This window comes from Lagenorhynchus albirostris, chromosome 15 (assembly GCF_949774975.1).
Source record: "Lagenorhynchus albirostris chromosome 15, mLagAlb1.1, whole genome shotgun sequence".
NCBI lineage: Eukaryota > Metazoa > Chordata > Mammalia > Artiodactyla > Delphinidae > Lagenorhynchus > Lagenorhynchus albirostris.
In genome coordinates, this window is record NC_083109.1 from 23,534,366 (window position 1) to 23,547,118 (window position 12,753).

At 37.2% G+C, this 12,753-nt stretch overlaps 1 protein-coding gene and 1 pseudogene across 11 annotated transcripts in view; one reads left to right on the forward strand and one right to left on the reverse strand.

Annotated features, from left to right (window-relative positions):
• Nucleotides 1–12,753, forward strand: part of RBM39 (RNA binding motif protein 39) — a 30,971-nt gene that overhangs the window by 8,568 nt on the left and 9,650 nt on the right. For all 11 annotated transcript variants that reach the window (XM_060125021.1, XM_060125022.1, XM_060125015.1 and 8 more), the window contains 6 exons: nucleotides 1,656–1,721; nucleotides 1,817–1,870; nucleotides 5,158–5,275; nucleotides 5,780–5,932; nucleotides 8,319–8,456; nucleotides 10,727–10,792. In XM_060125021.1, the coding sequence (XP_059981004.1) occupies nucleotides 1,656–1,721; nucleotides 1,817–1,870; nucleotides 5,158–5,275; nucleotides 5,780–5,932; nucleotides 8,319–8,456; nucleotides 10,727–10,792 (595 nt within the window). The remainder of the gene's footprint in view (nucleotides 1–1,655; nucleotides 1,722–1,816; nucleotides 1,871–5,157; nucleotides 5,276–5,779; nucleotides 5,933–8,318; nucleotides 8,457–10,726; nucleotides 10,793–12,753) is intronic.
• Nucleotides 8,912–10,358, reverse strand: LOC132505484 (large ribosomal subunit protein P1-like; annotated as a pseudogene).

Sequence of the window (12,753 nt, forward strand, 5' to 3'; positions counted from 1 at the left end):
GAAGAGAATGTAAATTAGAGCACCCACAATACTGTTATTGATGAAATGTTTTGTTATTATTTGAAGCCAATAAAGTTAGTAATACTTGGAGTTCTGATTCAGGTTTTTCAATAAAAAGGATTCCACTCCTTGTTCTCTAAGGTCCTCTTAGCTGACTATTTTATAAACTTTTTAACAGCTTAAAAAGGACCACAATGTTATTTTACGTCTGAGTGCTTTATTAGAAAATACTTTGCTTTTTGTCCAATTGATCAAAATTTACTGCATTCTTTTTTACCAGAATGAACTAAATAGGGGGGAAGGATTGCTTTAATAAATTCTGAATATTATTATCTCTGATCAGTGATGAATACTTCAAGTCAGCCTGTGATTCTGGTCTGACTTAAACTCACTTGGTTCTTATGTTTGGTTTCAGGTGATTTTTAACTACCAAGGCAGTAACTGAAACTTTTATAATTGAAGGGGAAAGGAAATAGCTTATAGACTCTTATTTGTCCAGTAAATATATATTCTTAATGATCACTTTTAGTGTGCTTTGCAAAGGACCCATTTAATACAATTTTATTTGGAACTGCTTGGGTGTTATACGTGCACATAGAGTCCATGAAAACAAATCCAAATGTGGATTGAAGACCACTATATATTTTCATTTTGCTACCCATCTGGTAAAGGATAGCAGGATGAGCACTAAGGGACATCTGATCTGACCTTTTAACTTAGTTTGGTCTTTCAAAATAAAAGGGCCATAAACTACTGGGCCATTTTAGAATATTGTAGACTACAGAATAAAGCTTTTTAAAAAGTTACTGTTGTGATCTTTTTCGAAAACACTCCTTTAATAATATCAAGTCCCGAAAAAAGAATTTTCCTGAGGGATTGATGAACTTCCTTCCTTCGCATCTTTACCATGGACTATTTTGTCGAAAAGAACTGAGGTGTGTGACATGCTGCATATGCTTATATGCAGTCTTGGAGACTTACTGTTAAATGAAAAAGTTGGGAGTTTCATGATTATGGAAAGAATTAGTTCCTTTATATTTTAAAAGAAATTCCTCAAGGGAATTCCCTGGTTAGGACTCTGCGTTTTCACTGCCTGGGGCCTGGGTTCAGTCCCTGGTTGAGGAACTAAGATCCCACAAGCCATGCGGTGTGGCCTGAAAAAATAAAAATAAAAAAAGAGTTCCTCAAACAAGAAGACATACATGTATATGTATGTATATATGAGCACATGTATATTCCTTAGGAAGGATCTGCAAAGATGCACACCAAATTGTTAATTATAGTTAGTCCTGGTGTGAGGGAAGTTCAGGATAATTTTCACTTTGTGTCTTTTTTTTCCCCCTAAATCTCAGGAACGTATTCATAAATATGTAGTTCAAGAGAACTAGACTGAAAATTGAGCATTTTCAGAATATTAAAAATCTTGAGGCTGTAACCTTTGGTCTTGGCACCTCTCAGTGGTCCAGGATGGATAACTGTAAGAGCAGTTTGCCTGGGATAGAGTTAAGAGAAGAAAAAGTCTCTTTATTTCCTCTTCATAATTGAGGTGGAAAACAAGCAGCCTAAACAATGTTAAACTTGCTGGAGAGCGCATGAACGCGATCTTAGCAAGACCCTAACCCTGTAACTAGTGTAATTTTGTGTTTCCTTTTTAGCTCCGGACCAAAATTTAACAGTGCCATCCGAGGAAAGATTGGGTTGCCTCATAGCATCAAATTAAGGTTTTTAAACATACTTCTGAATTGTTTAAATTGTTTTTCAAGGAACTAACGTGGTGTACTTGTTTGGGTAACTTTTGAAACTTTTTAACTTGCAGCAGACGACGCTCCCGAAGCAAAAGTCCATTCAGAAAAGACAAGAGCCCAGTGAGGTAACTGTTGTCCCTATTTCTTTTGTTTTGTACTTTTAGCTTTTATAAAGTTTTTACAACTTATGTTACTGCTAAATTTAATGACAAATAGTAATTTGGATCATATTAAATCTTGATTCATTTTGCAGTTATAGTATTATTAATTTTTAAAAGATTTATTTATTTTTGGCTGAGTTGGGTCTTCATTGCTGCACGCGGGCTTTCTCTGGTGGGGGCAAGCGGGGGCTACTCTTCGTTGTGGTGCACGGGCTTCTCATCACGGTGGCCTCTCGTTGCGGAGCACGGCCTCTAGGCGTGAGGGCTTCAGTAGTTGTGGCTCTAGAGCGCAGGCTCAGTAGTTGTGGCGCACGGGCTTAGTTGCTCTGCAGCATGTGGGATCTTCCCAGACCAGGGCTCGAACCCATGTCCCCTGCATTGGCAGGCGGATTCTTAACCACTGCGCCACCAGGGAAGTCCAATTCTAGTGTTATTATTACTATTTTTCTTTTTATTCTTTTTTTTTTTTTTTTGCGGTACGCGGGCCTCTCACTGTTGTGGCCTCTCCCGTTGCGGAGCACAGGCTCCGGATGCGCAGGCTCAGCGGCCATGGCTCACGGGCCTGGCCGCTCCGCGGCATGTGGGATCTTCCCGGACCAGGGCACGAACCCGTGTCCCCTGCATCGGCAGGCGGACTCTCAACCACTGCGCCACCAGGGAAGCCCCCAATTCTAGTATTATTAATGTGAATTTCTAAGTTTTCAATAACTTGCATGTGAGAAGAACAGAGCAGAAATTCCCACTTTAATGTGTAGATGTTACATGTGCTTTTATTTCCCTTTTATAGTAGCTAAAAATTTTTTTTAACATCTTTATTGGAGTATAATTGCTTTACAGTGGTGTGTTAGTTTCTGCTTTATAACAAAGTGAATCAGTTATGCGTATACATACGTTCCCATATCTCTTCCCTTTTGCGTCTCCCACACTCCCTATCCCACCCCTCTATGTGGTCACAAAGCACCGAGCTGAACTCCCTGTGCCATGCAGCTGCTTCCCACTAGCTAGCTATTTTATGTTTGGTAGTGTATATATGTCCATGCCACTCTCTCACTTTGTCACAGCTTACCCTTCCCCCTCCCCATATCCTCAAGTCCATTCTTTAGTAGGTCTGTGTCTTTATTCCCGTCTTACCCTTAGGTTCTTTGTGACCTTTTTTTTTTTTCCTTAGATTCCATATATATGTGTTAGCATACGGTATTTGTTTTTCTTTTTCTGACTTCACTCTGTATGACAGACTCTAGGTCCATCCACCTTACTACAAATAACTCAATTTCGTTTCTTTTTATGGCTGAGTATATTCTCTTGTATATATGTGCCACATCTTCTTTATCCATTAATCTGATGATGGACGCTTAGGTTGTTTCCATCTCCTGGCTATTGTAAATAGAGCTGCAATGAACATTGTGGTACATGACTCTTTTTGAATTACGGTTTTCTCAAGGTATATGCCCAGTAGTGGGATTGTTGGGTCGTATGGTAGTTGTATTTGTAGTTTTTTAAGGAACCTCCATACTGTTTTTCATAGTGGCTGTATCAATTTACGTTCCCACCAGCAGTGCAAGAGTGTTCCCTTTTCTCCACACCCTCTCCAGCATTTATTGTTTCTAGATTTTTTGATGATGGCCATTCTGACTGGTGTGAGGTGATATCTCATTGTAGTTTTGATTTGCATTTCTCTAATGATTAATGATGTTGAGCATTCTTTCATGTGTTGGCAGTGTGTCTAAAATTTTTTAATGGTAGCTGTAGAAAACTTTAGCCTTGACTCACCTTTGGAGTTAATAAATTTTAAGTTATTGAAATAACTTCTTGTGGGAAAGTAGTTGAAATAGTCATGAGTTTTATCATTTGGCTCCATTACTTGAGAAAAGTATTTAATTTCCAAAATCGTAACCGAGTTGACTTGATTTCAAGTAGTAATATTATGTTTTTGAGTGTTTCTGCGAGGTATTTTACTCTTAAAAAAAGATAAGACTGATCTATCCAGTCTACCATTTTGGTTCAAGGAATGTTTTGTTAACATGATAGCATTGTTTTTTTGTTCTGGCTTCCCTTAAAAGGTACCTTTTAACTTTTGAGTCTACTTGTTTGACGTATTCTAACCCTAGGATTTAGTGATAGCCTTAATGTTCTTAAAGGCGCTCTTCGTAACAGATACTGAGTTTTTGTTTAATATTTAGTTTTCTTTCATGGGAAAACTCCCATTTAGTTCTCATTCTTTGGATATAGTCAGCTTTGTACCGCTGTGTTACGGTAATAGGTTTAAAATTACTTGCAGATTTCTCAAGGGGATGTAACGTGAGTTTTGTAAAGTTCTTCCGGAGAATGTCCAGAACATGGTTAAGGAAGAGCAGGTTTATGCTTACATTTTTAAGGATTTACTTAGAACCTTAATCTTAGTAAAATTATTTATAATAATGTCAGTAGACAATGTTATTTTTCCTTGACGTTCATTAAGTTAAATTTATCTCTTGTGCTCTTTTACTTTTCTCACATATTTGGGCACTTTTAGTTTCCTCTGTAAATTTAGAAGTGTACACCATCTATTTGTAAGCATGAGTAGATTAAATCCCACTATTGTTATTCGGCTAGATAATCTCTTGCTTTTCATTTTTGACTTGCTAATTGTTCCTGTCTCTGTATTCTACAACCATTAAGTAGTTTTTCGGGTATTGAATTTGTAGAGTCTTAGTAAGACTGATCTAATTCTGATAAACAGCTGCCTCAGTATTCCATGTATCTATCTCAGTTTGTGAAAAAAAATTCTTAGAGTCAAATAGTTTTCATCATTTGGGGTTTTACTCTCAAGTTTGTCATTTGTGATTATGAAACTTAATTTTATTTTATGATTTCCTTTTGGGGAAACATCCTTTCTACTAATTTGGACCAGTCCAACATTAGTGTGGACTCGGGTTATTACTTGTGACTGTCATTAAACTCTCAGGCTTCTGATTGGCCCTTTATTATCCTGGAGAGAGTACCATTTGTAAGATTGAGAGGCCAGTGGACTTTGGTCCTGATAATGTAAGATACTATCAGAAGAAACATTTAGAAATTATCATCATATTGAAGGCATTGAGTCACACTGAATTATTTTATGGACATTTTATATACATCATAGTTAAAATGAGCTTGGGAGTAATGACAAACTGGTTTCAGGAAAGTTTATTCTGTTTACTGAAAATGTGCATTAAGAGTTATTTTAAAAGAATAAATTATAAAGTTAATTCTATATTCTTTACCCCTGTTAGGGAGCCTATTGATAATCTGACTCCTGAGGAAAGAGATGCAAGGACCGTTTTCTGTATGCAGCTGGCAGCAAGAATTCGGCCAAGGGATTTGGAAGAGTTTTTCTCCACAGTAGGAAAGGTAATCTAAGCCTATTTACAGAGCTAATTTAAGTAGAAACTGCAAACAACATTTTAGCAATTGTCAGTGTGACAGATAAAATTAGAAAACATCTAAATACATTTTTTTGTTTGGTGGAATTTAGTTAGGGAATTTTTTTTTTTTTTTTTTTAGTATTTATTTATTTGGCTGCATCGGGTCTTAGTTGTGGCATGTGGGATCTAGTTCCCTGACCAGGAATCTAACCTGGCCCCCTGCATTGGAAGTGGAGAATCTTAGCCACTGAACGAAGTCCAGGGAATTTATTTTTGATACCATTTCTTTTTGCCTCACTTGGAAGTTAATAGTGTTGGAATTGATGTATGTTGATAAATGAATTGGGCCTACAAATTTACCTATTTAAAAAAATCTTTTTAATGGCTTGCTTTGCAATATCATTGATATGCCTCTTTTGTCTTTTGAAATTATTATACTTACTGTGAATGGTTGCACAAACAGAACCTAAAGTGTGTGTTTTCTTTTTAGGTTCGAGATGTGAGGATGATTTCTGATAGAAATTCAAGACGTTCCAAAGGAATTGCTTATGTGGAATTTGTTGATGTTAGCTCAGTGCCTCTAGCAATAGGATTAACTGGCCAGCGGGTTTTAGGAGTGCCAATCATAGTACAGGCGTCACAGGTAACTTTTTTCTTGGTTAAGAATTTGATCATTGGTAGTGTTAGAAACTTGTTTCTTAGAGTTGTGTTGTAACGCCTTGAGCCTTACACAATCACCACTTCCTACCATAAGTCAGATGTTCTCAGGGTAGCTTTTTAAAAAAAAATTTGCCTTGATTTCTTTGATAATTGTGTGTTCTTAATAACATCCTGTTCCATTTTAATGTAAGTTGTAAATACTTATTTCATGGAAAAGACTTGGGAACTTGTTCTAGAATTTTACTGATTTGTGATGACTTCTTATTTGGGGATAGAAGCATCTAAGAACATGTTTTCCCCTTCCGATCTTTTAAATGGAATGGTTTTGACATTTTTAGTAAATTTAATATTTTCACTGTTTTAAAATACATAGTTGCGAAAGATTTTATATAATGTTAAGAATAGTTTGAACAGCTAGCTGTTAGTTCTAGCATTTCTTGAAAGTAAGATGTTTCAGACTAATTTGGAGAATGTTTTTTAAGATAATCCAAATTATGATTTAATTCCTCTTTGCTGATGCTCCACAATAAATTGAGTGTTGCCTTTGTAAAAATGAAATTAGTGTTAATATTTTAGTTCATTTAGGTATGGAAAAATTGGGATATATCATTCTACTGAGTGTATATATATATATTTTTTTTGTGGTACGCGGGCCTCTCACTGTTGTGGCCTCTCCCGTTGCGGAGCACAGGCTCCAGACGCGCAGGCTTAGCGGCCATGGCTCATGGGCCCAGCCGCTCCGCGGCATGTGGGATCTTCCCGGACCGGGGCACGAACCTGTGTCCCCTGCATCGGCTCTCAACCACTGCGCCACCAGGGAAGCCCCTTTATTGGGTATATTAACGTGAAAGTAGTTTTTTGATTTTTCATCAGTACCTTTTTGTACTAAGAAACAAGTTGATTTCTGTGACTACCTGATAACTTAGATTTTTTAAATGGAGAATATAGGATTTAAAGAATTTATTTTTGGCCTTGCTGAGCGGCTTGTGGGATCTTAGTTCCCCCACAAGGGGTTGAACCCGGGCCATGGCAGTGGCAAAAGCGCCGAGTTCTAACCACTGGACTGCCAGGGAATTCCTGAGGATTTAAAGAATATTTTTTGAGCGATACAAAATAACAGTTGTTATGTTCGTTCCTTTTCAAACCCCTGAAACAAATACTCCTTACAACTCCTGAAAAATCTGGTTACTCATCAAGCTTTTACATCATTTTGTAGTTAGGCACAAAATTTGTAACCAGATCTTAAGTGAAATTCCAGTTTCACTGTTAAGCTGTAACTGTGGTCAGATTACTACCTTCTATCTCTAAAAGACGATGGTAGGTCCTACATAGTGTTTTAGCAGTATGTAATATTGGGTACTTATCATTTGATCATATGTCACAGTAAGAAAAGAATTGTTAGGAAGCAGGCTGGGGGGAATAATTGCTCAATTCATTTCCCATGATGGAGGACAAACCTAATAGTGTGTACATTGGCCTGGCAAAGGGCTCAGAAGAATCACATTAATAAATGAGATTTTGAATTCATTTAACTTTAACCTCCTATTATGCCCCAGTTTGTTAAAGGAGTTTGTGTTAGAGTATAAATTGAGAACTGTTTCCTTTGAGAAGTACTTGGTATGGGAAAAAATGACTGCTGAACTGAATGGTTTACTTGGTTTGATTTATATTGATGTTAATCCTTTTAAGATGGACAGCCAGTTGGTGTACTGTACGTTGAGTAACAGTGATATTGAGAGCACATGAATAATGAGTGTATTTAACACTTCCAGGAGATAATCTTGTATTTCCACATTTGGCATATCTGTTACCAGGATGCTGCTTTAGACTGGCATAATGTAGGGTTTTTTTTAATTTTTTAAAAAATTTTATTATTTAATTTTGGCTGCATTGGGTCTTTGTTGCTGTGTGCAGGCTTTCTCTAGTTGCGGTGAGCGGAGGCTACTCTTGGTTGTGGTGCGCGGGCTTCTCATTGCGGTGGGTTCTCTTGTTGCGGAGCACAGGCTCTAGGTGCTCCGGCTTCAGTAGTTGTGGCACGTGGGCTCAGTAGTTATGGCTCGCAGGCTCTAGAGCAGTGGCTCAGTAGTTGTGGCGCATGGGCTTAGCTGCTCCGTGGCATGTGGGATCTTCCTGGACCAGGGCTCGAACCCGTGTTCCCTGCAGTGGCAGGCGGATTCTTAACCACTGCGCCACCAGGGAAGTCCCCAATATTCTTTTATGTATGACTTACACTTAGCATAATTTGATATCAGTTGTCATTAAGCAAACCTAAGGTATGAGTGGGATTTGCTACTCTGCTCAAAATGGTATTTATTCATTCTTAAGTGGATGTGTGATGTGCCTTATGTGTTGTCTTAACTAACTTGTAGGCAGAAAAAAACAGAGCTGCAGCGATGGCAAACAATCTACAAAAGGGAAGTGCTGGACCTATGAGGCTCTATGTGGGCTCGTTACACTTTAACATAACTGAAGATATGCTTCGGGGGATCTTTGAGCCTTTTGGAAGGGTAAGTCCCAAGTTGTTTAGTGTATCCTAAATCTTGAAACAAATGTAACTGCATAATAATTTATTTGCTTTGTCATGTTTCTAAGAGATTAATGTTAGGATTGGAGTGGTTCTATAAAGTTTTTGAGACAACTTAGATCAAGATAGTTTCCCTGAAGATAGCATTTGAAGACAGAATCTGTCAACATTTGTAATGCTACAGTGAAATGCGTAGTATTAGCTTCAATTATTAAAAAATCGACCTGAATGATAAAATGTACTGTGCATTGGAGCAAGAGATTTTTTTTTCTTGGTTTGTTTCTTAGGATAGTATTTCTTACTGAAAATTTAAGGGTATATAAGCTTCTCTGTACTTAATATGTAAGGAATTAGAATTAGACTGTTTATGCCCATTTAGTCCTCTCTTTTTTTTTTTTAAAGAACTCAGCTTTTTATTGAACGTGCTACTAAAGAGGTTTAGTCAAAAAGACCAAAGCTCATGTCATCATCAGACTTCAGATTTCTCTTTCTTTGCTTCCACTTTCTTCTCAGCTGGGGCAGCAGTGGTGGAGGGGGCAGGACCTCCTGCTGGTGTAGCACCAGCTGCTGGGGCAGGTCCACCTGCCCCCACATTGCAGATGAGGCTCCCGATGTTGACATTGGCCAAAGCCTTTGCAAACAAGCCTGGCCAGAAAGGTTCAACATTTACATCGGCTGCTTTAATGAGGGCATTGATCTTATCCTCCGTGACTGTCACCTCATCGTCGTGTAGGATGAGGGCCGAGTAGATGTAGGCGAGCTCCGAGACGGTGCGGGCGAGGGCTAGGCAGGGTCTGCCGGGCACGGTGCTAGTTGCTGGATGAAGTGAGGGCCTCACCCCAACGCGGCCTTAGCTTCCTCGGAAGGACTGAGCACCTTAGCGGAAGCTGAGGAAAAGGTTTTTCTTTTTTTTTTTTTATTGAGATAAAATTGACACAGCATTGTCTAAGCTTAAGGTGTACAACATAGTGATTAAACTTACATGCATCATGAAATTATTACAATAGGTTTAGTGAACATCTGTCATCTCATACAGATACAACATTAAAGAAATAGATAACAAATTTTTTTCCTTTGTGACGAGAACGTTTAGGATTTACTCTTGAGCCTTAATTTATGGTATACAGCAGTGTGGTGATACACTACATCCCTAGTACTGATTTATAACTGGAAGTTTGTACCTTTAGACTACTTTCATCTAACTCTTCCCTCCGCCCTCCACCCCCGACCCCTCACCTCTCTGTTAGCCACAAATCTGATCTTTTTTTCCATGAGTCTGTTTTTGAAGTACAGTTGAATTGCAACACTAATAGTTCCTGGTACACAACATAGTAATTTGATTTTTTAATGCATTTTTTTCAAAAGAATCACCAGGGTAAGTCTAATTCTCCTCATTTTAGAAGAGATGTTAGAATAAATGTTACTAGTAGGCTCTGCTCTGGTTTAAAAAATTCATTGTGTGGCCATGAATAAAAAGCTTGGTTCCTGTCGTACCTTGTCCACTACTTAATCTTTATGGCCCTTGGATATACATTTCGTTGTTTTCTTTCACTACCCCACTCAACCCCTTTGTTAAACTGTTTTATGTGTCAATAATGATAAAGTTGGGGTGTTGAATTTTGTGGGTGCTTTATATTTATTGGAAATATACACATATTAATGGTGCACAAATCATAATTGTATGAGTTGGTCAGTCATTACAAAATGAATACGTTCTTGAAACAACCAGAACATGAAATATAATATGTGGGTGCTGTTTTTTAATTGTTCATGCTTCCTTTGTATGACCGAGTTTGTTGGGATATTGTGATGTAGTAAATACAGTTCCCTCAGTTAAGGTGAACAATCATTGCTTTGTAGCATATTCACAGTGTTGTGCAACCATCAGCCACATCCCATTGTTCTTAGTTATTCCAACATTTCAGGCAATTTATTGTGTCTGGCATAATTAAGAATTAACATTTGGTGTATTTTAGCAAAGGGGAAGAAAAAAGATTGATTTAGTTTTTAACATTGTATTCTGCAAAGGATTTAAGATTTTTAGTGGGTTTTGATGCAAAAGACTCCCCAGTGCATAACTTCGTGTTTAGGAAGTTCCTCGGCCTCTAGAAAGATTTTTTGGGTATGAGGGATTGTGATATGTTTTCTATTATGTTTTAGGGGGAGCCATTTTAAAATCATGTTTCAAGGGGTAAAATACTTTTGCACCCCTTTTTCATTTATATAAATAATAATTGTGGTTTTCATTTTTAGATTGAAAGTATCCAGCTCATGATGGACAGTGAAACAGGTCGATCCAAGGGTTATGGATTTATTACGGTAAGCAATTAACCATGATTAACATGACTTAAAAGTTTTTGATTTGAATAGCGTAGTATAAAGCTTTATTGGTTATTGATAGTGGGGAAGGAGGTAAGGTTAATATTTTCAAGTGGTTTAACTTATTTTGCTGTTAGTAGCCAATTCTTAGTAGCTAAAGGTGTCCACCAAATGTGAAACTTAAAGCAGTTTGCTATCATTCTGTTTATGGTCAGTTTGGTTAGCCAACTGTTCATGTAATTGAAGTCATTCACTCCTTTAGGATTTCTTCAGTCTCTTTTGTGACACAGGATGTTAGTTGCATAAAGGTCTCTTGGAATTCTCTTACTTTTTATATGGACACGTCGGACAACCATGACCAGGATTGCCTTATTAAAAGTGTTTGTAGCTGACCGTTGAAGCCCAGTGCCTGAATAGGGTATGAAGTGGCAGCTTGGAATAATTGTGAATAATTGTGAATGGAGGTGCCCTTTTGAAAGTAAATATTAATGTTCATGATGCAATCCAGTTACATGAGAACAGTTTTTCAAATTATTTTTTAACCTTGGAAAGTGCTGGAAACACTTAGTTTAAAATACAGATAGTTGTCACCATTGCTGCCATTATACACAAAAAAATTTTAAAAATATAGAGATCCCAGATTTTATCAAGAAATTACAATTGTGTCTTATAACCAAATTTAGATAAAATTGAAACCTATTCCGTAGTGATAATACGTTCCACCGTTCAGTGGGATTTTATCTACCTCAGTGTGTGTTGGTGAAAAGAAAAAAGTTATAAAACACCAACATGCTAATTTGTTACTAGTAACATTAGCATGATCTCCCCTTCCCCCCAAAAAAAGGTGTTCAAGGGATTTTACATGCAACTTACAAATATTTTCTCCTACTGTCTAAAGTATTTAGTGTTCTATGTGCTAGATTTAGTGCTTGAATATTTGCTCACTGGCCATATTTTCACTAGAACACTACTAAATGTCATGTAAACAATGAAGACATTTTGCAGAGCATTTTAATTTTTTAACATAAATCAAGTATGAACTATTTCCTATGATTTACTGATTTGTATGCAAAGCTAGATTATGTAGGGACTTTCCTGGTGGTCCAGTGGCTAAGACTCGGAGCTCCCAATGCAGGGGCCCCAGGGTTTGATCCCTGGTCAGGGAACTAGAGCCCACATGCCACAACTAAGAGTGCGCATACTACAACGAAGCTCCTGCATGTGGCAACGAAGATCCCGCCTACCACAACTAAAGCTTGGTGCAGTCAAATAAATAAAGAAATATATTTTTTAAAGCAAGATCATGTAAATCTACATGGTTCTGTTGTGTGTGTAAATGTTTTTATATTTTGTAACTACTATCTGTAATTGTTCCCATCTCAATAATGGAAAAAAATTATTTTTAAACAATTCAACATTCTGATGAAAGATGAAGCTGTGGAATTAGAATATAGCCTGTTCTTCCATTATATTAAAACCAGATTGTGTGAATTAAAGTTTTATTGTGTCTGCATCCTGAAATTAAGACTTAATACTTAACTGGCAATAAAACAATGACTCAGAATTTTGTATTAAAAATTAAGTTTTGTATTAAAAACCTGAGTTGAACTTTTTTTCTTTTTCTTTTCTATTTATTTATTTTGACTGCATTGTGGTATGTGGGATCTTAGTTCCCTGACCAGGGATGGAACCCATGCCCCTGCAGTGGAAGTGCAGAGTCTTAACCACTGGACCACCAGGGAAGCCCGAGTTGAACTTTTAATTTTCCTGAATAGTGTACTTTTAAGAGAGAAAAGAAGCAACATTTTAATTTATTCCAGCATATTAAAAAGGGTTTTGATGTTTGAAAAACTACTTTTCACATTTTGTTACTGAGATTCTTTATTCCCAAAGACAGGTGTCATTACTTGATAATGTCTTACCCTTTAAACCACCATATTAATAAATCTAATATGCGTAAA